This window comes from Balaenoptera borealis (assembly GCF_965194805.1).
Source record: "Balaenoptera borealis genome assembly, chromosome: 1".
NCBI lineage: Eukaryota > Metazoa > Chordata > Mammalia > Artiodactyla > Balaenopteridae > Balaenoptera > Balaenoptera borealis.
Window position 1 is genome coordinate 160,855,722 of NC_138860.1, and position 24,639 is coordinate 160,880,360.

Genomic DNA, 24,639 nt, shown 5'->3' on the forward strand with positions numbered 1-24,639 from the left:
GGCTACTCACACGTGAACAGCATGCCCTGATTTTTCAGAACTGTTAAATATAATTGGTTCGTTTCTTCTGTCTGTATCTTTCAGGCCAGAGAGAGCAACCCCTTTGCCAGTTGGCGTCATGGACTTTTATTTCTAGCCTTAAGGGAAAAAAGAAGAAAAACTCTTTTCTGACACTTAGAAAGCCAATTAAAGCCCTGTTCAGTTCTTCTCTTACATCTGTTGACTTTCTTATTCTACAAACATGTTCTGGATACCAACTAAGAACTCAGCATCTTACCATGTGACAGTAGGAATTCCAAAGTAAATCACTTTCCTCACTGCTCAGCTCAGATTCCATGTTTGTTACTGGAGATATATGGGTCAGTCTTGGGGTTTGCAGTAATCAGTTTAAACATTTGGCATGTTCAGTTACTCAGTCTTAAGTGTGGAATAGGTAGAGAGTTGGACTGGAGTTTTTTCTAGGCAAATGTGTTGGAAAAAGAAGGGCAAGGAAGTGATTATAATTATAGATCAGTGGTTCTCAAACCTTTTGGTATCAGGAAACCTTTATATCCTTAACCCAAAAGAGCTTTCATTTTGTGGGTTATCAATATCACTATATTATAAATTAAAACTTAGAACTTTTTAAGACATAAGAATATACAGGCACACATTCCATTAGCTGTCAGAGTGATGATATCACACTTGTAGCATCTGGAAAACTACTGTGAGAGAATGAGAATGAAAAATGCAAGTAATGTTTTAGCATCATGAAAATAATTTTCATCTCATAGACCTTCAAAAGGATTTCAAGAACCCCCAGAGATTCCCAGACTGTACTTGGAAAACTACTAACCATATAACATTTTTTTGATAAAAATGTGTCATATATGTGTCAATTACATTGGTTGGTTAATTTGTTATTTGGTTATCTATGTTAATTAGTTATTTATGTTATTAGTTGGTTAATTGTGTTATCAAATATTTTCTGTCCTTCTTGATTTTTTTTTCACATTCTTGACTTATCAATTACTGAGAGAAATGTGTTAAAATATCCACCTCATAATTATGGATTTTTCTGTTTCTGCTTTTAGTTATTTAAACTTTTGCTTTTATATTTTTTGTTATTAGGTACATATAAATTTGTCATTATAGCTTCCTTTTGAATTGACTATTTTTTGCTATAATTATCATTTATTTATAAGTAATTTTAATTCGTTTCGTTTCCACTTTAACTGGAGTTTTTTTTAATTGAAATATAGTCGATGTATAATATTATGTTAATTTCAGGTGAACTACATGGTGATTTAACATTTGCATACATTAGGAAACTATCACCATGATAAGTCTAGCCACCATCTTTCCCCATACAAAGTTATTACAGCATTATTGACCATATTTCTTATGCGTGTGTGACATCCCTGTGGCTTATTTTATAACTGAGGTTTTGTGCCTCTTAAGCCCCTTCACCTGTTTTGCCACACCCTCCGCTGCCCTCCCATCTCTCAGTCACTAGTTTGCTCTCTGCATCTATGAGTCTGTTTTTGTTTTCTTTTGTTTGTTTTGTTTAGAGTCCACATATAAGTGAGATCATACAGTATTTGTCTTTCTCTGTCTGATTTATTTCGCTTAGCATAATACCTTCTAGATTGATCCATGTTGTCACAAGTGGCAAGATTTCATTTTTTTTTTTTTATGGCTGAGTAAATATTCCATTGCATGTATATACCACATTTTCTTTAGCCATTCATCTGTCAGTGGACACTTAGGTTGCTTCCATATCTTGTCTACTGTAAACAATAATACAGTGAACATTGGTGTGCATATGCCTTTAGAATTAGTGTGTTTGTTTTCTTTGGGTAAATACCCAGAAGTGAAATTACTGGATCATATGGCAGTTCTATTTTTAATTTTTTGAAGAACCTCCATGCTGTTTTCCATAGTGGCTGCACCAATTTACATTCCCACCAACAGTGAATGAGGGTTCTCTTTTCTCCACATCCTTGCCAACACCTGTTATTTGCTCTCTTATGGGTAATAGCCATTCTGACAAATGTGGGTGGTATCTCATTGTGGTTTTGATTTGCATTGCCCTGATGATTAGTGACGTTGAGCATCTTGTCATGTGATATTTCTTTGGAAAAATATCTATTCAGGTCCTCTGCCCATTTGTTAATTGGGTTGTTTTTTTGATGTTGAGTTGTATGAGTTATTTGTATATTTTGGATGTTAACCCCTTATTGGATATATCATTTGCAAGTATCTTCTCCCATTCAGTAGACTGCCTTTTTGTTTTGGTGATATGAATTGACTGTTTTCTCTTGAGGAAGTGTCCCTTTTAGTCTAGTCATACTTCTTGTATTAGGACTGTCTTGTCTGATATTAATATAGCCACTTGCACTTTCTTTGGTTAATGTTCACAGGGTGTATATTTTTCCATCTGTTTGTTTTTTACCTTCCTGTGTCGTCATATTTTAAGTTTTCTTATTTCAATGCCATCTTATAAACAGATATAATCAGGTTCGGTGGCGGGGGGGCTTTGGTCTTGTATGTTAATTTTTTCTTATTGTTTTATTCAAACCACTTGTATTTAACATAATTATTTATTTGGGTTTAAGTCTACCATTTTGCATTTTGCTTTTTGTTTTCTCTTTGCCTAAGTTCTTCCTCATTTCTTTGTTCCTCCTTTCTTGCCTTCTTTTGGATTAATCGAGTGTGTTTTATTATTCCATTCCTCTCTCCTTAGCTTTTACTGATACATTCTTGTTATAATTTTTTAACTAGTTAGAATTATACATCCTGGACTTATTAAAGTTTATCTTAAATAAGCACTCTAGCCACTCTGCAAATAATGCAAAGTTCTTAGCAAATTTTGGCTCCGTTTACCCTCCCACTTCCATCCTTTGTGCTATTGCTTTCATATAATTTACTAATACAGTTGACCTTTGAATGATGCGCAGATTAGGGGCACCACCCCCTTGTACAGTCAAATCTGTGTGTAACTTCACAGTCAGCCCTCCTTATCCGTGGTTCCACATCCATGGATTTAACCAACTGTGGATTATGCAGTACTGTAGTACATGTTTATTGAAAAAAAATCCGCATACAAGTGGATACACACAGTTCAAACCCATGTTTTTCAAGGGTCAACTATACATATATTATAAACCCTACAAGCCATTTTTAAAATTCTTTTTCTAAATTGTCAATATTCTCTTGTATCTATCCACATATTTACCCTTTCTTATGTTCTTCCTTCCTTCCTGCAGTTGTATTTTTTCCATCTGGGATTACTTTCCTTCATCCTGAAGAACTTCATTTTTATTTCCTCTAGTTTAGGTCTGTTAGTGACAAATTCTCTCAGGTTTGATTTTTCTGAAACAGTTATTTCACCTTCATTTTTTAAAAATATTTTAATTGAATGAAAGAAAGTTTCACACAGATGATTTTTTATAATTGCATGGTAACCCTGTTTCTTCCCCCTACCCCTATATTGCCCCTCCCCTCCCTTACTGGTAATCACTAGTTTGTTCTCTATATCTGTAAGTCTGCTTCCTTTTTTTGTATTATTCACTAGATTGTTGTATTTTTTAGATTCCACATATAAGTGATATCATACAGTATTTGTCTTTCTTTGTCTGACTTATTTCACTTAGCATAATGCTCTTTATGTCTATCCATGTTGCTGCAAATGGCAAAAATTTCACTTTTTTATGGCTGAGTAGTATTCTGTTCTATATATATATATGTGTGTATGTGTATATATATATATATACACACACACATATATATATATACCACATCTTCTTTGTCTATTCATCTGTTGATAGGCACTTAGATTGTTTCCATACTATTTCACCTTCTTTTTTGAAGGATATTTTCACTGAGCATAGAACTCTAGGTTGGCAATTTATATATTTTAGCCCTTGAAAACTATCATTTAAAACTATCACTTCTTACTTTCATAGTTTCTATTAAAAAGTCAATTGCTTCTGTAAGAGTAATCCTTTTCTCTCTAACTGCTTTTAAAAATTTATCTTTGTCTTTCATTTCACTTGTATTTTATGTATTTTATTTTCAGCTGTTTAACAGTGATGTGTTTTGGTATATTTGGGGGGTATTTTTTGTTGTTTTTTATTTTTTGTATTTTTGCTGCTTGTGGATTGCTGAGCTCTTTTTTCATTAGTCTTCAAATATTGCTTTTACCTCATTCTCTCTATCTTCTCTCACTGGGATTATAGTTACTCATATTTTGGATCTACTGACTGTGTCCACATGTCTCTAATGCTCTAACTTGTTTTTTCTGTATTTTTGCTTCATTTTGCATGTTTTCTATTGATTTTTCTTCAAATTCAGTAATTCTTCTGCTGGGTCTTGTCTGCCCTTAAATCTATCCAATGAGTTCTTAATTTTTAATATTGTATCTTTTATTCTAGTGTGCCCATTTAATTTTTTATATAGGTTCCAGTTTTCTGTGAGTATTACTTATCTTTTCTTACATTTTGTTCATCTTTTTCTCTGCTTTTTAAAACCATATTAATTATGGTTATCTTAAAGTCTGTTTCATTATCTGGATCATACATGAGTCTTCTATTGTCTGTATTTTTCTTGATTACCAGTCACATTGTTCTGCCTCTTTTTATATCATGTGTACATACATACACACACACACGTGCACGCACGTGCACGCACGCACACTGGATATTTTATATAAAAGAACTGTTGAGACTCCAGCTGATATTTTCCATCAGAAAGAATTCTTCCTTTCCTCTTTCCTTTAAGCTAATAGGATAAGGGCCTGATCCCCTCAGTCTAATCATGGGTTGAGCTAGTTCAGATCTGAATTGTACCTATGGTTCATATCCCTGTTCCTTGCACCTGGGCCCTCTTGGGCTCTCGACTGAGAACCTAATGGGTCTCCATCTTCATAGTCCTGAAAAACTGCAAGAGATTGTCCTACCCTTGAGAGGTTTGGGGCTTGGTTCTTTGACCTTTCAGTCCTTACAATTTCAAAATAATGGCATTTATCTTGAAGAGGAGATCAGCTATGCTAGAGGTAGACCTCCTCCTTCTAGTGGAACCTTGTCTCCTGAAATCACAAGATTATAGCAGTTTTCACTCTGCCTTTTAGAAGCTCTCAGCCTAGCTTTGCAGCTCCAATGTGCAGGCTCAGAACTCAGCAAAGGTCCCTTGGGAAAAACTGGCCACACAGATGGAACTCCTCAAGTTCCAATCTGTCACAGAGCCTCTCTGATTTTTCTTTCCTCCAGTGGAGCTCCTCTGCACAGGCCAAGCCTGACTGTCAATTCATGCCCAAATTTGGCAGATGTTCTCAGGAAAGAAAACAGTGTCAGCTACTTCAGGAACCCTTTCCACCCAGGTCTGGAATTCCAGTTCATCTCATCCTCATGATTTTTACAACAATGCAATGTCTTTTAAAAATAACTTATCTGACTTTTTCTAGTTGTTGCATCAGCAATGTTACACTGTCAGGATCTATTACATCCTACCTGGAAGCACAAGAAATACCATCTTCTACCTACCCACTGTAATTAGTTTATTAACTTGTCTCCCTAGTTCTACTCTTGTCCCCTCCCAGAACAGCCAGAGTGTTCCTTTTAAGTACACCCAGTCACACCCTGCTCAAAACCCTCCAGTGGCTTCCCTTTAGACTTAAGATAAGTTTGGATTCATTTTCATGGTCTACAAAATCCCACACAATCTTATTGCTACTCCCTTTCTAACCTTATCTCCCACCATTCTCCCCTTTGCTCACTCAATTCCAGCTATACTGACCTCCTTTCCATTTCTCAAACACATTAACATGTTTCCATCTCAGAATCTTTGCACTTGTTATATACCCTCTACTTGGATCTTCCTCAGATCTTCATAAGGCTTTGCCTTTATTTCATTTGGGAGCTCTGTACAAATGTCACTTCCTCAAAGAGGACTTTCCTCACCCCTCTGTCTCCTTACCTTGCTTTAGTTTTAATCATAGCACTTACCTAACATTATACTGTATACTTATTTGCCTATTTTTCTGTCTTCCCCGACTAGGAGGTAAGCTCCATGAGAGTGGAAACTATGTCTGTTATGTTCACTGTTCTACCCCAGTGCTTAGATTAGTGCATAACCTGTAGTAAGTGCTTAATAACTTTGTGGAATGAATTAGATACCCCTTACCATGAAAAATTCTCAATTAAGGAGAAGAATGGTTGGAGTAAAACTGAAAGTACTCTAACATAGGTGTCTACAGAATGTTTTGGAGTAAGTGGAGTACTGATGGAGTTGGGACATAGTCAAACAAGGCCTCAGTAAGGAAGTGGCCCTGGAGCTGAGTGTTGAAAACTGAGTACTGATGTATGTCGGACCAGGAAGAATAGAGAACTCAACATATATGAACGAATTGGTGTTCAGAAAACAGAGGAGCTAGAACATGGGGGTGGGTGATAGGAAATGACATCAGACATAACTGGAGAGCAAGGCAGAGGCAGAGTCACAAAAGTCTTTGGATATCAGAATAAAGAATTTGGACTTTACCTTAAAGGTAATATGGAGCAAAGATTTTTAAGGTAAGGGAATATGCTATCAGATGTATATATTTCCATGTGTTTCACTACTCCTCACTGCAATAATCACACTAAAACTTTAAGTAGATTGATATAGAAAATCCCTGATTTGGTTGTCAGGGCCCAGTTTCAAAACATAAGTCCTTATCCCAACTCACTGTGTAACGTAGGGAAGGCATCATTTCCTCTTCTGAGCCTCAGATCTTCATTCTTAGCAGGAAAAGATTGTAGGTAAGATCCATTCCATCTCTGAGCCTGTGTTTATATGCTTTAACTAGATTCCTTGGGGAGAACAGTTTGATTTTTTCTGCATCTGCCAGAAATAATTAAAACTTCCAATTCTGGCCGATCAAAATTCAATTCTCCTCTGAGATTTTCTAACATTTAGGTCAGATGCCAAGAAACTAGCTTCCTGGGATAAAACTATCCAAGCAGAAGTAGCAAGCCTTTTTTTCCCTCTGGCTGGGATGGGAATGCAAGTGGGAAGAGGGGGTGTTAGAATGAGTCTTTTTCTTGCAGTTGTGATTCCAAAGAATCCCTATCCTGCATCCGAGGCGAACACTGAGAAGCCCAGCATCCACAGCAACACCAAAACTGCCTTGGATCATCAACCAGGGCAGAGGGGGCGTAAACCAGGAAAGAAGCGGGGCCGGACACCCAAGCCCCTAGTTCCCCATCCCATCTCTACCCCATCCAAGTCAGCTGAACCTTTGAAATTCCCAAAGAAGAGGGGTCCCAAACCTGGCAGTAAGGTAGGTAAAAATGTGGGTTTGCCAGCAAGGGATAAATGGTTATAAAGGGGTAACTCATCCATATCCATACATCTTAGAAAGGGATGTGTCTGGCCCTATTCTCCACCTTGTATATGCTTTTAAGAAGAATCGCCTATATTGTCATCCCTACTTTAGCTACTTACCTGGGAGTTGGTAATGTTAGAGATAAGATAGTATGGATAAGAAACAAATTTTTACTTTGAAAGTTACATTCATGGGAATTCTGGTCTAGTATCTTCCATAGATGGAAGGCCCTGCTCCTAATTGTTTTTAACCTACCCAGAGTGGATGCCCAGGTATGTGAACAGAAAGAGAAAACTGACTCTGTAAATGTATTTATTTTTCTGTCCCTGTACCTTCTTTTAAAAAAAAAAAAGAAGAAGAAGAAAGAAAGAAAATTATTGAATATTTACTAAGTATCAGGCTCTGTACCTGGCACCACTACATATCACATGATCTTCACAAAACCCTTGGAGATGAGTAGTGTTAATGTTATTAAATAGTCAAGTAAATTGAGACTTAAAGATGTGAAATAACTTCCCTGTGGTCACATAGCTAATAAATGGCAAAGGCTACAGAGATGGGTCTCCAGATCTTCTAGTTCTAAGGTCACTGCTGCCCTACCACATATTCACTCTCTCACATTTCCTGAGGGAGGTTAACACTTACCTCTGGTGTAGGAAAAGACTGCTGGGTCGAGCTTCACTGAGCACTGTTACCGAAAGTATCACCTTTTAGTCATGACCAGTTCTCCATGTGTATCTTTCCTAGGGAAACCACTGATATGAAACTTACTCAGCTGCTTCTCTAGGGCTTCCTTTGGCATCACCTTCTTTCTCCACTCACTTCTTAACTATCAGGGAATTTCTCTGCAACTCCCTCCCAAACTAGACTACCTGAGTTCCAGTGTAGAAATGATACCCAGTTCTCCCTAGGCATTCCATTCCAATTTCATAAGTTCCTCCATAGGTTTGGTTGGTTGGTTGGGTTTGTTTTGTTTATTAGCTCCAGCTGACCTCAGTCCTTCTAGAATATAAGCTCTTCAAGGTCAGGAATCTAGTCTTTTTTTCTCTTTTTCTTCTGCAATGCCCTATATCTCAATCTCTTGGGAAATGTTCAGTATATGCAAGATGGATGGATGTATGCAGGCATGGTTGGATGCATGGATGGATTTTAGTGATGATGTTCCAACTGAGATTATCTCTTACTTATTGGTTTTGAATTCTTGATGTCACATCCTAATCCTTCTTATGTAACACATAATGCTCCTGATCTATTACCACTAACCCCAAACCCAGGGGTTCATTTTTGTCTCCATTGCGGTCTTCTCATTCTCATGTTGTGGAGGAGAGGCTGAAGGCTCTAAAGATTCCAAGGCCAGGGAAGTCATGCTTTTGACGATGTGAAGGCACCTTGACAGATTAAAAACAGAGAAAACTTGTCTCTGAGGTTCCAAAGACAGAACCAGAACCAATGAGCAGAAACTCAAGCAGACAGGCTTTGTTTTGTCTCAACATAAAAGGAACAGTTAAATCTATTTCAAAATGCAAGTAGTAATCTCCCATCACTAGAGATATTTCATCAGGTACCAGATGACTATTGGGAGGGATGTTTTCAAGGAGTGGAAAGTAGAAGTGTTAGATGGATAGTTGGATTAAGTAACCTTTAAGATCCTTCAAAACCTAAGAACTATGATTCTCTGATTGCCTCAGCTCTGCTTTCTCAGGAAGTTCTAAACATAGTAGCCAAAGTCCTCTTTCTTTCCAGTCCTCTTGATAGCAGTAATTCTCATCTAATACTGTACTTTATGGCATGGCATTTGACTCCCTACTTCCCTTTCCTGTCCTTTTGCCTATTCCTGTAAGTGTATATGCCTTCACTTAACCCATGATATAACCCTCATGTTCATTTTTGAAGCAAAGTGGTCTTGTGACAAGAGCATAGGCTTTGAAGCCAGACAAGCTTAGATTTATATCTCATCTCCAATTGTTACCACCTGTGTGACTTTGGGAAAGCTTTGAGTAAGGCTATGAGCCCCAGTTTTCTCACCAATAAAATGGAGTTGCGTTAATATATGAATAGATATAATACATGTAAATGCACCTGTCTCAAATAGTAATAAAGCTTTACATCTTTCTGCTTTTTTTCTACAATATTTGGGAACCTAACTCACCAGGTTTGTTTCTTCAGGGACCCCATGAAGTCCTACTACCAACTCAGTGAAGTTGAACTGGTATTTCCTTTCTTCCCTGACTCATTGCTTATTTGGATTTTTACTTGTGGCAATATCAAAAAATGAGAGGAAACATCCATATCCTGTGTGTGCTTTGAATGTTCTGTAAGAGTTTGCATGACTGCTTTCACAAGCAGAGCCGTCCTAGAAGTCAGTCAGGTTTATACAGCTCCCAGAGTGGACCCTGCATGTGACATTTAGTAAGAAGGGATTTCTGGATCTCAGAAATGGTTATGTTTTCCTTGCATTCAGAAAGGCTTTTAAAAAACTGTTTCTTGAAAAAAGCCTTCTGAGATCTCTGTCCCCCAGAGACTGCCTGGACCAGCATAGAGGAGATACTAGATTCTTCTCAAATCATTTTTATTACTTCCCCCATTATTGGTATTCTATATGCTTCATTGAAAGACATTTATTGACACTTATCGTATGCCAAGTACCATGTAGGAATGGTAAACAGAATCAGACCCTCAAGGAGCATCAGGCTAATAGGGGACATCAGTATGTAAATATATATTGACAATACACTGTGATAAATGCAACAATACAAAGTACAGAAATAGCACAAAAGAGACAGTAAAGCTTATCCAGAAAAGCTTCCTGGATAAACAGATATTTATAAGGTTAAAAAAAAAAAAAAGAAAGAAAGGGTATTGCAGGCAAAAGGGATGGTTTATTACTGTATAGGCAGGGACCAGGTAAAACTGCAGGTTTTGAGAGAACTACTATAGTTAGAGATTACTGGAGTAAAAGGTTTAAGATAAGAAATGACAGGTAATAAGCTGAAGAGGTAGGCAGGGGAAAGTAGTTTGTGGAGTTAGGGGAAGGGACGTTTCCATTTTTCAACACAGTAAAACAAACTAATGTCAAAGTAGACTTAAGCCACAGCCTTTTTTTTCCTTTTTTGCTTTTTTCTGTCTAACTAATAAAGAACCTGGACTTCAGATGATAATATTGAATACAGTAGAAAAGATAGTGAATTAAGCTGTGGCTATACAGAAGCCCAGAATCTTATACATATTTATTAAACATCTACTGTATTTTCAGCTTTGGGCAAGATGCTGTGTGGAAAAAATATATATCATATGATATCACTTATAGGTGGAATCTGAAAGTGTTACAAATGAACTTATTTGTAACACTTTTAGGAAACAGACACACAGACATAGAAAACAAACTTATGGTTACCAAAAGGGGAAGTGCAGGGAGAGGTATATTAGGAGCTTGAGATTACCAGATACACGCTACTATATATAAGTTAGGTAAACAGCAAGGTCCTACTGTATAGCACAGGGAACTATATTCAATATCTTGTAATAACCTGTAATGGAAAAGAAACTGAAAAAGAATACATATATGTAAATATATAACTGAATCACTTTGCTGTACACCAGAAACTAACACAACATTGTAAATCAATTATATATCAACTGTAAGAAAATCAACTATATATCAGCTATATATCAACTGTAAAACAGTCCCATCCACAAATGTCTTTCAGTTTCATGGGTGAATTAAGTACTAAGAATAGAGGAATGAGAAGAAAAGTTACCTATCATGGGTAGAAACTTTTCCCCATCCATTTTGACAGAGGAAACCTCGGACTTTGCTGAACCCACCACCCACCTCACCAACAACCAGCACCCCTGAACCGGATACCAGCACTGTACCCCAAGATGCTGCCACCATCCCCAGCTCAGCCATGCAGGCCCCCACAGGTAAGAGCAGATCACAGTATTAGCTGCAACAAGCCCCAGGCCCCAGTGTCTATACTTTCTCTTTTACTGCACCAATAATTAGCCCCCTATCCATTTATAAATCTAAATAGAATCTTAAAAAAAATTTTTTTTAACTTTGACATTTGAAATAACTTCAGAGAAACCTCCATTCTGTCAAAACAATCAAAGAAACTTGGGTAGATGTTCTGTGAACTCAGCGTTGGGGATCTGGGGCATGGGGGTGGGGTGGACATGGGGCCAGCACCAGGAGCTCCCTGGCCCAGTTTGTAATTATACCCATCCTTTCCAGTTTGGGGTGCTTCCTCTTTAGTGATCCCTTCCAGAACCCTTCCAGCACTATAATAATTCTGCCACCACTCATATATGTATGACACTGCTCTGTTTTTCTTTAACGTCATTGATGGTGGCAAATCTTGGTGCTGTGAAAGTATTTCAGTGCATGTTTGATTCAAAGCAAAATCTGGTGACTAAAGTGGGTGCGTAACCACCTGGGTTGTGCGTATCTGTTCCCATTTCATAAACTATATATGGAGGAAACTCTGAAAGAGCTACCCCTTTAGAATAGATAAACATAGATATACAGCCTCCCTGTGGGGTAACTAAAAAGAACAATACTCATTTTTTATGTGTAAATTAAGATACATGTGTGAAACCTTACTTTTGTTACTCCGCAGATACTCCATCTTCTTAGGGAAGTCTAAGCAATTGGAATGATCCCCATGGAAGTTAGGGTAGTCGTTTTCTTAGGAGTTGAATTTGTCTCCACCCAAATCCTAGAATGTTAGCACTTGAAGGGAAGGCCAGCCATAGTTTCCTCCCCAAATAACCTTTGGAAAACAACAGAGCCTGCAGGTGGCATTTATGTCCAGCTCTAGTCAGGGTACTATCATGTGATTTCTCCAAATGTATCTTATGCATCTAGCCCCAGTTAGTTACTGGGTTTGCTTAGTCCAAAAGTGTCATTAGATTAGTGAACAAAGCTTAGGAGCTTTGCCCCTAAGCTCCGTGGATGAGGAAGTAAAGATAGATGAACACCTTGGTGAAGATACTGATTACATTTTCCAGCCTCATGACATGCCCCCTAGATGCCTGTGTACCTTCTTGGTTTACTCCATATCATTCTAAATATCACTTAGGCGCCTGGATGCCTTTTCAACAAAACCTAGAAGATTCATAGCAGTGGGAGCTTCATGACTGTGCCTCACTCTTCGGTTTAAATGATGTAGACCACCTCTTCTGGCAGTCACGAAGCTGGCAGTCCCTCCCTTGGTCTGAATCTCATAGCCTAGGAAAAGTGACAACTTGACTTTGTATCCCTGTTTCCTGTTCTTGGCCAGGCTATCACAGTCTTGACTGATCACTGTTTCACCATCCCAATTGGACCTTTGCTCTTTCTGTGTGACCTTGATGTCACTTCCTTTTCTGAGCCTCAGTTTCCACACCTATACGATGATACGATTAGTCCAAGTTACCTTTATAGACCCTTCAAATGTTAACAATAAAAGCTAGGGACTTCCCTGGTGACGCAGTGGTTAAGAATCTGCCTGCCAAGGCAGGAGACATGGGTTCGAACCCTGGTCCGGGAAGATCCCACATGCCGGGGAGCAACTAATCCCGTGCGCCACAACTACTGAGCCTGCGCTGTAGAACTCGTGAGCCACAACTACTGAGCCTGTGCGCCTAGAGCCCATGCTCCACAACAAGAAAAGCCACTGCAATGAGAAGCCCATGCACTGCAATGAAGAGTAGCCCCCGCTCGCCGCAACTAGAGAAAGCCCACGTGCAGCCACAGAGACCCAATGCAGCCAAAAATTAATTAATTAATTAATTTTTTTTTTTTAAAGCTATCATAGATTAAAAGCTGTGTGCTACACTATATCCTTTATTACCAACTTTTTGGGTTTTTTTTAACTGCACAACACTTTTTAAGAGTTATTTTGATCAGAGTTATATACATGCTAATAGTTTAAAGGAACAATAGGCCTACAAGAATTATTACAAAAACAAGACGAACAGTCCCCTCTATGCCCCTGTCATTTACTTCTCACCAAAGGCAATCACTTTTAATTTAGCTGATTCTTTTATTTATCTCCATATATGTAAGTGGAATGTTTATATTGCTTTTTTTTTTTTTTTTTAGCTTGAGGCATTTTCAACTGACAACACACTTTACCTCTTCCTTTTCTTTTTTTTTGGCAACCCAGGATTTAACTCTTCATCTCCTTGCCCGTTACCCACCCACACATACCTCCCTATCTTAATACTATGATATTATAATTTTGATTAGATTGAAATTCATTAATTTGTATTGTAACTTGTTATAGGCTATTCTCAACTGAACCATAGAGTACTATGATTACTTTTCCTTTATTGTACAAAATTTTGTTTTAGAGTAAATCTTGATTTCTTTGTTATGTGTTTATTTTGCTATATACTTATTAACTCAACCTTAAACTCTCTTACTGCCGTATACATCTTTCTTTATGTTCAAGCACGTTTTATATTCTATCCATTTCAAACTCTAAAAGAAATCTCTCCTGGAGCCTTCTGAGTTCCTTGACAACCTCGTCACCTCTCTTATGTGTTATCCCCAGTTTGCTCCTTCCCACATCTTTATTTTCCCATGTAATCTTTCTTAAATTTATATCTTTAGTTTTGTGTGAAACCTGTTTATTCCCTTTGAAGCTTCTGTTCATCCCCATTATTCTGAAATTTCACCTAGGATGTATTTTTACCTACCATGTGGACACATAGTGTGCCTATTCCATTATTTGATTTCTTGAAACTTTCTTAAATTCATCAGTGATTTTCTCCCACTTTTTCTCTATTCAGTCTTCCTGGCATACATGTTATTCAGATGTTGAACCTCCTGAAGTCGTCCTCTATATTCTTGACCCTCTTTATTCTTATTCCTATTCTCTTTGTCTTTTTGCTCAACTTTCTTCACGCTTTCCTCAACTCTGTCCTCTAAACTTTGTATTGAGTTTCTTGTTCCTGGCATTTTGCTTGTAAAAGTATCATTATTTATTTCTCTAGTGGCATTTTCCAAAGGGTATTTGGTAGAAAACCAGTCCTGCAAAATACTCTGCATAAAGGGATTTTACATACATTTAGGAATTTGGTCACATACATTTAGGAAAGGCTTACACTCTGCTTACCCGCTCTTGGATGTTTGCATCTGCTATGAAGAACTCTTTTTTGTTTTCTGAACTTTTTACCAGACTGTTTTTTTTTTAAGTACAGGAGGTACAGAGCTTTCCCATATACCCCCTGCTCCCACACATGCACAGCCTTCTCCATTACCAACATCCGCCCACCCCGAGCGGTATGTTTGTTTCAATTGATGAACCTGCACTGACACATCATTATCACCCAAGGTCCATAGTTTACCTTAGAGTTCTCTCTTGGTGGTGTACTTTCTATGGATTTTGACAAATATATAATGACATGTATCCACCTTTATAGGATCCTACAAAATAATTTAACTGCCCTAAAAATCCTTTGTGCTCTGCCTATTCATTCTTTCCTCCCTACTAATCTCTGGCAACCACTGACCTTTTTACTGTCTTTATAATTTTGCCTTTTCCAGAATGTCATAAAGTTGAAATCATTCAGTATGTAGTCTTTTCAGCTTGGCCTTTTCACTTAGTAATATACATTTAAATTTCCTCTGTGCCTTTTCATGGTTTGATAGTTCTTTTTTGTTTGTTTTTTTGGGTTTTTTTTAGTGCTGAATAACAACATACCATTGTCTGGCTATACCAATAGTTTATTTATCCGTTCACCTACTGAAGGACCTCTTGGTTGTTTCCAAGGTTTGGCAACTATGAATTAAGCTGCTATAAACATTCATGTGCAGCTTTTAGCGTGGACATAAGTTTTCACTTCCTTCGGGTAAATACCAAGGAATGCGATTTCTGGATCACATAGTAAGAGTATATTTGGTTATGTAAGAAATTGTCAAACTGTCTTCAAAGTGGCTATATCATTTTGCATTCCAACCAGCAGTGAATGAGCGTTCATTTGTTGCTCCACATTCTCGCCAGCATTTGCATCTGGCGTCAGTGTTCTGGATTTGGGCCATTCTAATAGGTATATAGTAATATTTCATTGTTGTTTTAATTTGCATATCTCTAATGACATGTAGAGTAGAGCATCTTTTCGTATACTTATTTTCCAATTGTGTATCTTCTTTGGTGAGGTGTCTATTAACAACTTTGGCACATATTTTAATCAGGTTTTTTGTTTTCTTATTGCTGAGTTTTTAAGAGTTCTTTTTGTATTTAGATAACAGTCCTTTATCAGATCTGTCTTTTGCAAATAATTTCTCCCAATCTGTAGCTTGTCTTTTCACTCTCTTGCCATTGTCTTTCACAGAGCAGAAGGTTTTAATTTTAATGAGTCCAGCCTATCAATTATCTCTTTCATGGATCCTGCCTTTGGTGTTATATCTGAAGTCATTGGCATACCCAAGGTCATCTTGGTTTTCTCCTATATTACCTTCTAGGAGTTTTATAGTTTTGAATTTTACATTTAGGTCTGTGATCTATTTTGAGTTAATTTTTGTGAGGGGTGTAAAGTCTATGTGTAGGTTCCTTTTTTTGCATGTGGCTATCCAGTTGTTTCAGTACCATTTGTTGAAAAGACTGTCTTTGCTCCATTATATTGCCTTTGCTCCTTTGTCAAAGATCAGTTGACTGTATTTGTGTGGGACTATTTCTGGGCTCTCTATTCTGTTCCATTGATTTGTCTGTTCTTTTACCAATACCATATTGTCTTGAAGCTGGGTAGTGTCAGTCCTCCAACTTTGTTCTTTCCCTTCAGTATTGTGTTGGCTCTTCAGGGTTTTTCCCTCTCCATATAAACATTAGAATCAGTTTGTTGATAGCCACAAAATAACTTGCTGGGATTTTGATTGGGATTGCCTTGAGTCTATAGATCAAGTTGGGAAGAATGGACATCTTGACAGTATTTTCTTATCCATGAACATGGGGATATCTCTCCATTTATTTAGTTCTTTCTTGATTTCATTTATCAGAGTTTTGTAGTTTTCTTCATATAAATCTTGTATGTATTTTGTTAGATTTATACCTAAGTATTTTATTTTTGAAGGTGCTAAGGTAAATGGTATTGTTTTTAATTTCAAATTTCACTTATTCATTGCTGTTATATATGAAAGTGATTGACTTTTGTGTATTAACCTTATACTCTGCAGTCTTGCTATAACTGCTTATTAGTTCCAGGAATTTTTTTTGTCAATGCTTTTGCATTCTCTACATAGACAATCATGTCTTCTACAGAGAAAGGGAGTTTTATTTCTTCCTTCCCAAACTGTACACCTTTCATTTCCTTTTCTTGTCTTATTACATTAGTTAGGACTTCTAGTACAATGTGGAAAACTCGTGGTAAGAGAGAACATCCTTACCTTGTTCCTGATCTTAGTGGGAAAGCTTCTAGTTTCTCACCATTAAGTATGATGTTAGCTGTAGGGTTTTTGTTGATGTTATTTATGAAGTTGAGGAAGTTTCCCTCTCTTCCTAGTTTGCTGAGAGTTTCCATCATGAATGGGTCTTGGATTCTGTCAAATGTTTTTTCTGCGTCTATTGATAACATGTGATATTTCTTCTTTAGTTTGTTGATGTGATGGATTACATTGATTTTCAAATGTTGAATCAGTTTTACATACCTGGGATAAACCTCGTTTGGTTGTAGTGTATAATTCTTTTTATATATTGTTGAATTCAATTTGCTCGTATTTTGTTAAGGATTTTTGCATGTATGTTCATGAGAGATATTGGTCTGTAATTTTCTTTTCTTGTGAAGTCATTGTCTGGTTTTGGTATTAGGGTAATGCTGGCCTCATACAATGAGTTAAGAAGTATTTTCTCTGCTTCTGTTTTCTGAAAGAGATTATAGATAATTGGTAAAATGCATTTTTAAATGTTTGGTGGAATTCTAGTGAATCCGTCTGAGCCAGATGCTTTCTATTTTGGAAGGTGATTAATTACTGATTCAGTTTCTTTAATAAATATAGGTCTATTCAGATTGTCTTTTTTTGTGCGTGTGAGTTTTGGTAGATTGTGTCTTTCACCGCATTGGTCCATTTCATCTAGATTATCAAATTTGTCAGCATAGAATTATTCATAGTATTCCTTATATTACCCTTTTAATGACCATGGATCTGTAGTGATCCATGTAGTGATCCATCTCTTTCATGTCTGATATTAGTAATTTGTGTCATCTCTCTTTTTTCTTATTAGCATGTCTAAAGGCTTATCAATTTTTTTGATCTTTTTAAAGAAGCAGCTTTTGGTTTTATTGATTTTTCTCTGTTGACTTCCTGTTTTCAATTTCATTGATTTGTGCTCTAATTTTTATTATTTCTTTTCTTATGCTTACTTTGGATTTAATTTGCTCTTCTTTTTCTGATTTCCTGAAGTGGAAGCTTAGATTATTGGCTTTGGATCTTTCTTCTTTTATAGCGTATGCATTCAATGGTATAAATTTCCCTCTATTCACTGCTTTGGCTGTATCCCACAAATTTTGATACGTTATAGTTTCATTTTCATTTAGTTCAAAATATTTTTAAATTTCTCTTGAGATTTCTTCTTTGACCCATGTGTTATTTATTTAGAAATGTGTTGTTTAAGCTCCAGGTATTTAGGGATTTTTCACTTATCTTTCTGTTACTGATTTCTGGTTTTATTCCATTGTGGTCTAAGAACAGACATATTATATGATTTCTGCTCTTTTAAATTTGTTAAGATGTGTTTTATGGCCCAGAATGTGGTCTGTCTTGGTGTATGTTCCATGTGAGCTTGAGAAGAATGTGTGTTCTGCTGTTGTTGGGTGAAGTAGCCTCTAATATCAATTATATCCAGTTTATTGATGGTGCTGTTGAGTTCAACAGTGTCCTTACTGCCTGCTGAATCCGTCCAGTTCTGATAGGGGGATGTCAAAGTGTCCAACTGTAATAGTGGATTCACCTATTTCTCCTTGCAGTTCTATCAATTTTTGCCTCCTGTATTTTTATACTCTGTTGTTAGGTGCATACACAGTAAGGACTGACACGTCTTCTTAGATATTTGACCTTTATATCATGTAATGCCCCTCTTTATCTGTGATAACTTTCCTTGCTCTGAAATCTGCTCTGTCTGAAATTAATACAGCTACTCCCACTTTCCTTTGATTAGTGTTAGCATGGCATATCTTTCTCCATCCCTTTACTTTTAATCTATATGTGTCTTTACATTTAAAGTGGTTTCTTATAAACAACATAGAGTTGGGTCTTGTTTTTTGATCCAGTTTGAGAATCTCTTTTAACTGGTTTATTTAGACCATTGACATCTAAAATGATTATTGATATAGTTGGATAAGTATCTACCATAATTGTTACAGTTTTTTATATTTTTGCCTTTGTAATTTGTTCCTATTTTTGTCTTCCACTCTTTTTCTGCCTTTTGTGGTTTTAACTGAGCATTTTATATGATTCCACTTTTTCTCCTTTCTTAGCATATCAGTTATATTTTTTTTTTACTGTTTTAAATGATTACCCTTGAGTTTGCAAATAACATTATAACTAATCCAAGTCTGTTTTCAAATAACACTATACCACTTCACAGATATAATAAGAATCCTAATTCCTCCTTCCCATCCTTTGTATGATTACTGTCATTCATTTCACTTAGACATAAGTATGTATAAGCATGTACATATATATATACATAAGCATACACAAATACATCATTGCTATTTTTTTTTCCATCATTGCTATTTTTATTTTGAACAAACTGTTATCTGTTAGATCAGTTAAGAATGAGGGGAATTCCCTGGTGGTCCAGTGGTTAAGACTTCACCTTCCAATGCAGAGGGTGTGGGTTCAATCACTGGTTGGGGAGCTAAGATCCCACATGCCTGTGGCCAAAAAACCAAAACATAAAACAGAAGCAATATTGTAACAAATTCAATAAAAACTTAAAAAATGGTCCACGTCAAAAAAAAAATCTTTAAAAAAAAAAAAAAAGAATGTGAAAAATAAGTTCTTATTTTGCCTTCACCTATTCCGTCTCTGATGCTCTTTCCTTTGTGTAGAGCCAAGTTTCTGACCTATGTTATTTTCCTTCTCTCTAAGGAATTCCTTTAATATTTCTTGCAGGGCAGATCTACAGGCAACAAACTCCATCAGTTTTTCTTTGTCTGAGAAAGTTGTTTTGTTTTGTTTTGTTTATAAATTTATTTATTTATTTATCTTTGGCTGTGTTGGGTCTTCGTTGCTGCGCACGGGCTTTCTCTAGTTGCGGTGAGCGGGGGCTACTCTTTGTTGCGTTGCGAGGGCTTCTCTTGTTGCAGAGCATGGGCTCTAGGCGCGCAGGCTTCAGTGGCTGTGCACGCGGGCTCAGTAGTTGTGGCTCGTGGGCTCTAGAGAGCAGCCTCAAGTAGTTGTGGAGCACGGGCTTAGTTGCTCTGTGGCATGTGGGATCTTCCCAGACCAGGGCTCGAACGCATGTCCCCTGCATCGGCAGGCGGAGTCTTTTTTTTTTTTTTTTTTTAATTAATTAATTTATTTATTTATTTATTTTTGGCTACGTTGGGTCTTCGTTTCTGTGTGCGGGCTTTCTCTAGTTGCGGCGAGCGGGGGCCACTCTTCATCGCGGTGCGCGGGCCTCTCACTGTCGCGGCCTCTCTTGTTGCGGAGCACAGGCTCCAGACGTGCAGGCTCAGTAGTTGTGGCTCACGGGCTTTGTTGCTCCGTGGCATGTGGGATCTTCCCAGACCAGGGCTCGAACCCGTGTCCCCCGCATTGGCAGGCAGACTCTCAACCACTGCGCCACCAGGGAAGCCCCGGCAGGTGGATTCTTAACCACTGCGCCACCAGGGAAGTCCCTGAGAAAGTTTTTGTTTCTCCTTCACTTTAATTTTTCAAGGGACAGAACTCTAAGTGGGTGGGTGTTTTCTCGCAACGCTTTAAATATTCCACTCCCTTCTCTTCTTGCTCACGTGGTTTCTAAGGATGTAATTTTTTATTGTTGCTCCTCTATAAGTAAGACGGTTTTTTCCTCTGAAATCTTTCAAGACTTTTCATTTTTGATTTTCTGCATTTTTTAGTGTAATATGCCTAGATGTAGTTTTTTTGTGTCATTTATCCTGTTTGGTGTACTCTGACCTTCCTAGATCTGTGCTTTGGTGTCTGACATTAATTTGGGGAAATTCTCTGTCATTATTGCTTCAAATATTTCTTCTATTCCTTTCTTTCTTCTCCTTCTGGTATTCCCATTATGTGTATGTTACTCCTTTTGTAGTTGTCCCACAGTTCTTGGGCACCCAGTCTATGGAGGTAGAGGCTTTTTTTTTCAGTCTTCTTTTTTCTTTGCTTTTCAGTTTTGGAAGTTTCTATTGAGATGTCCTCAAGTTCAGTGATTCTTCCCTTGGCTGTGTCCAGTCTACTAATTAGCCCATCAAAGGCATTCTTCATTTCTGTTACAGTGTTTTTGATCTCTAGCGTTGATTTTTTATTTTCTTAGAATTTCCATCTTTCTGCATACATTGTCCATCTGTTTTGCATGCTGTCTGCTTTATCTATTAGAACACTTAGCATATTAATCATAGTTGTTTTAAATTTTTAATCTAATAATTCCAACATCCCTGCCATGCCTGAGTCTAGTTCTGATGCTTGCTCTGTCTCTTCAAACTTCATTTTTTTGCCTTTTAGTTTACCTTATAAATAGGTCTTTAGTAATATAATGGTAAGGTATGAGGGGAGGATAAGTATTCTATAGTCCTATGATTAGGTCTCAGTCTTTCAGTGAGACTGTGCTCTTGGACTGTGAACTTTACCAGTGCTTCTTAGTCCCCCTCATGCCCCTTAAATGGGGCAGGATGGCTGGAGGGGGCTGCAGTTGGTTATTTCCCTTCCCCCAGGTAGGTTAAGCTCTGATCAAATCCCAGCGGATTAAGTTCTGGTAAAATAATTTCTCCTGAGGGTAGGCCTTGTTAAGAAGGACAGAATGCTCTGGCATATTTTTAAATGGCTCCTTTTCCCCCCTCCCCCTGCTGGAAGCATGAGGGGATTTTTCTCCGATATTCACTGTGAGAACCTCTGGTCGAGCTTCTGGAGGTAAAACTCACAAAAGTGTGGGACCACCCCCACCCCATGAGTGGATCCCCCCTGGAGTTTTTAACTCTTAAACTTGTTCACACTGAGCTTCCAGTAGGAATTCTATAGTTTAGATTTTCCTACCTCTGCACTAGTTCCTGTGGCGGCTTCTTTTTAGTAAATTGTGAGTCTCTGTATTCACCGGTCTGTCTCTTGGTGGGGAGCAGCAGTTTGCCCTGTGACCTCAGTTCTCTGATGGATCTAAAAAGGATAGTTGATTTTTCAGGTTGTTCAGCTTTATACTTGTTGTCAGGATGAAGTGGCTACTTCCAAGTTCCTTCCACGCTGGACCCTTCTCTGAATCTTTTTTTCAGCCTCTAATTCTGATACCATGGATGCAGTAGAAAACCAAAACATGACAATATACAAAAATATCTTTATGACCTTAAGATTGGGAAGGATTTTTAAAATAAGACAATAAGCATAAATTAGAAAAAGTATATAACCTTTATATTCCTGGAAAAGGTAATATCAGTATATTCAGCTGCACTATAATTACAGCAGAGGCAGCTCATCTCTCTTCCACATCGCATCAGTTGAGGTGGTTCAACTGGGGCTGTTGGATCCACTTCCAAGATGATCCATTCATGCGGCTAACAAAATTGGTGCTGGCCGTTGGTTCTTCTCTGCACGGATATCTCCAAAAGGTATCTTGGGCTTCCTCATCCCAGGGTGACTTGATTCCAAGAGCAAGTGTCTCAAGAAACAGGAAGTGGAGGCTACCATTTTCTTAAGGCTTGAGCCACCAAATCAACAGAGCATCATTCCCATCATATTCTATTGATCAAGTGGTCACAGAGCCCAGATTCAAGAGAAGGGGAGTAGACCCCACATCTTGCTGGGAGGAGGGTCAAAGAATTATGGACCATATTTTAAAACCACCTCAGTCCACGTTCTGGACATAAGTTATTTACATTTTTCCCACTTGGAAAATTTATTCTTCCCCTTGCAAGATTCCCCATTAAAGGTCTCATCCCTTTACAACATTGGGCTCCAGATCTGGCATCTCATCATCTAAGTCAGATCCAGGTGCAAATGAGACCTCTCAGGTGCAGTTTCTCAGATATAGCTCCTTGAGTGTAGTTCTTCTCAGACCGAAGACCTGTGACCTAAAGAAACATGTTGTCTACTCCCCACATATCCAGCATACGGTGATGGGGTAGGCATAGGATAACTTATAGATACATTCGTTCAAAGGGGAAAAAACCTGGAGGCACATAGCAGTCACTGGTTTATAGAAATTCTGAAATCCAGCTGGGCATATGTTGCCAATTCCTTAATTAGATCCAATACTACTCTCTGGGAGTTGTTTCCATGGCTCTTTGGTTTTGTCCTCTGAATCATCCTTCCTTTTCCATAGGAAACCTGAGATTGCCTTCTCAGTCTTCCTCCTGATTGTAAAAGGTTGGGGGTCCAAAGAATTCTTTTCATTTTGTACCATCTCTGTCCCTTTTAGTCTGAGCTAGCAATGCTTCTGCCAGAATGATTCTCTTAGAAACTTGAGAATAGAAGCCTAAAAGGTCTTAAGAAGGCTGTCAGTGAGGGGGCTTAAAGGAAAGTGAGGAAAATCTTATTGGAAGATGGCGGACAGGAGACACCTGCTAGGTAGTGATGGAAAGTCTGATAACACTGCCACCTGCAGTAACATGGAACTAGGAAATGTACCTGATGAACTCAGTGAAATATAAGGAGATTTCCAGACAAAGTAATGAAGTGCCACCTGGCTTCTCACTGCCTATGATAAAAATGTAAGATGAGAGAGATGAGCTTAAAAAAAAACATAACAAATAAAGTCCAGGACTCACAGTCTGGAAATGCTTCTCATTTCCAGTCTCTCCAGAAGGCAAATAGTTCTAAATTAAGAAAGGGTCAAATCCAGAATGGGACAATAAAAATCTTTAGTTAAGATGTCAGAATGATTTAAGACTATGCTTCATAGCCTCTTTCAGACCAAAAGGCCCTCTAAAAATCGTAAGGGCAAGTCTCACAGATACTCTTCCATAAACAATAAGATTTTTACGAATCTTAAGGGCATTGTCTCACAGCAGCTATACAGGAAGCCCAAAGTAGAGAAGGTCTTATCTTCAAGAGATTTGTGATTGTGGCTTTTAGCTAATGAAGTAAATTTCAGTAGTATTCATAGAAAACCCCCCAAGTTCCATTCTGGGGGAAGCATTGCCACCTCAGACTAATAGCACCAGAGACAGTGCAAAATAGACTAGTACAGAATCCTTTAGACCCCAACCTTTTACAGGCTTCTATTCAAGGCCCTTTCAGCTTCACTCACATTCTTTCTGTGGCCTTTTATGCTTCTTTCTGCTTCCCAGTCCCAAAGCTAATGTCCTGTGTGTTGGACTTTTGTTACTGTAGCACCCTATTTCTGATACCACATTCTGTTCCAGTAATCTTTTGCTACATAACAAACCACTACGAAACTTCATGGCTTAAAACAACAATGTGGGCAGTGCTGGGTGGCAACAGCTGGTCTCTCTTCCCTGCAGTGTCAGCTGTGGTGGCTTGACCAGGACTGGAGGATCCGCTTCTACCACAGGGCTGACAGGTTGGCTCTGGCTGTTGGTTTCTCTCCATATGGACCTCGCCACAGTGTGGCTTTGCCTCCTCACACATGCCAGTTGGGTTCCAAGAGTGAACGTCCCAAGAAAGAAGAAGTGGAAACTGCCAGTTTCTTAAGCCCTGGGTCCAGAAACTGGCACAGTGTCATTTCCACCATAGTTTATTGGTCAAGTATCACAGAGATCAGTGGAAGGAATGTCAAAGAATCTGGGAACCACAGTCTTTGGAAGGTTTTATCCTTTGGCTTTTGTATTTCACCCTTTAATCCATATAGAATTTTTTTTTTTAATCATCACTGAACTGGTTATATTTTTTCCTTTTTATGTGCTTTAATTAAGTAAAATTTACATACAGTGAAATGTACACATCTTAATATACAATTTGATGAGTTTTAATTAACGTAAGCAGCCATGTAGCCACAGCCCCAGTCAAGATAAGAGTCATTTCTACCACCCTGGAGTTACCTCATGCCTCCTCACAGTCAGTCTTCACTCTCACCTTTATTCTGATTTCTGTCACCACAGGTTAGATTTTCCTGTTCCTGAAATTAATGTATAAATGGAATCAGATTGTGTGTACTATTTTGTATTTGGTTTCTTTCACTCAAAATAATGTTTTGAGA

The 24,639-nt window shown here is 37.9% G+C and overlaps 1 protein-coding gene across 12 annotated transcripts in view; it reads left to right on the forward strand.

The window, feature by feature from the left end:
* Positions 1-24,639, forward strand: part of SCMH1 (Scm polycomb group protein homolog 1) — a 194,709-nt gene that overhangs the window by 144,156 nt on the left and 25,914 nt on the right. For 11 of the 12 annotated variants that reach the window (XM_082387950.1, XM_082387946.1, XM_082387952.1 and 8 more), the window contains 2 exons: positions 7,068-7,300; positions 11,143-11,269. The exons of the other annotated variant lie outside the window; for it this stretch is intronic. In XM_082387950.1, coding sequence (XP_082244076.1) covers positions 7,068-7,300; positions 11,143-11,269 — 360 coding nt within the window. The remainder of the gene's footprint in view (positions 1-7,067; positions 7,301-11,142; positions 11,270-24,639) is intronic. 12 annotated transcript variants of the gene reach the window in all.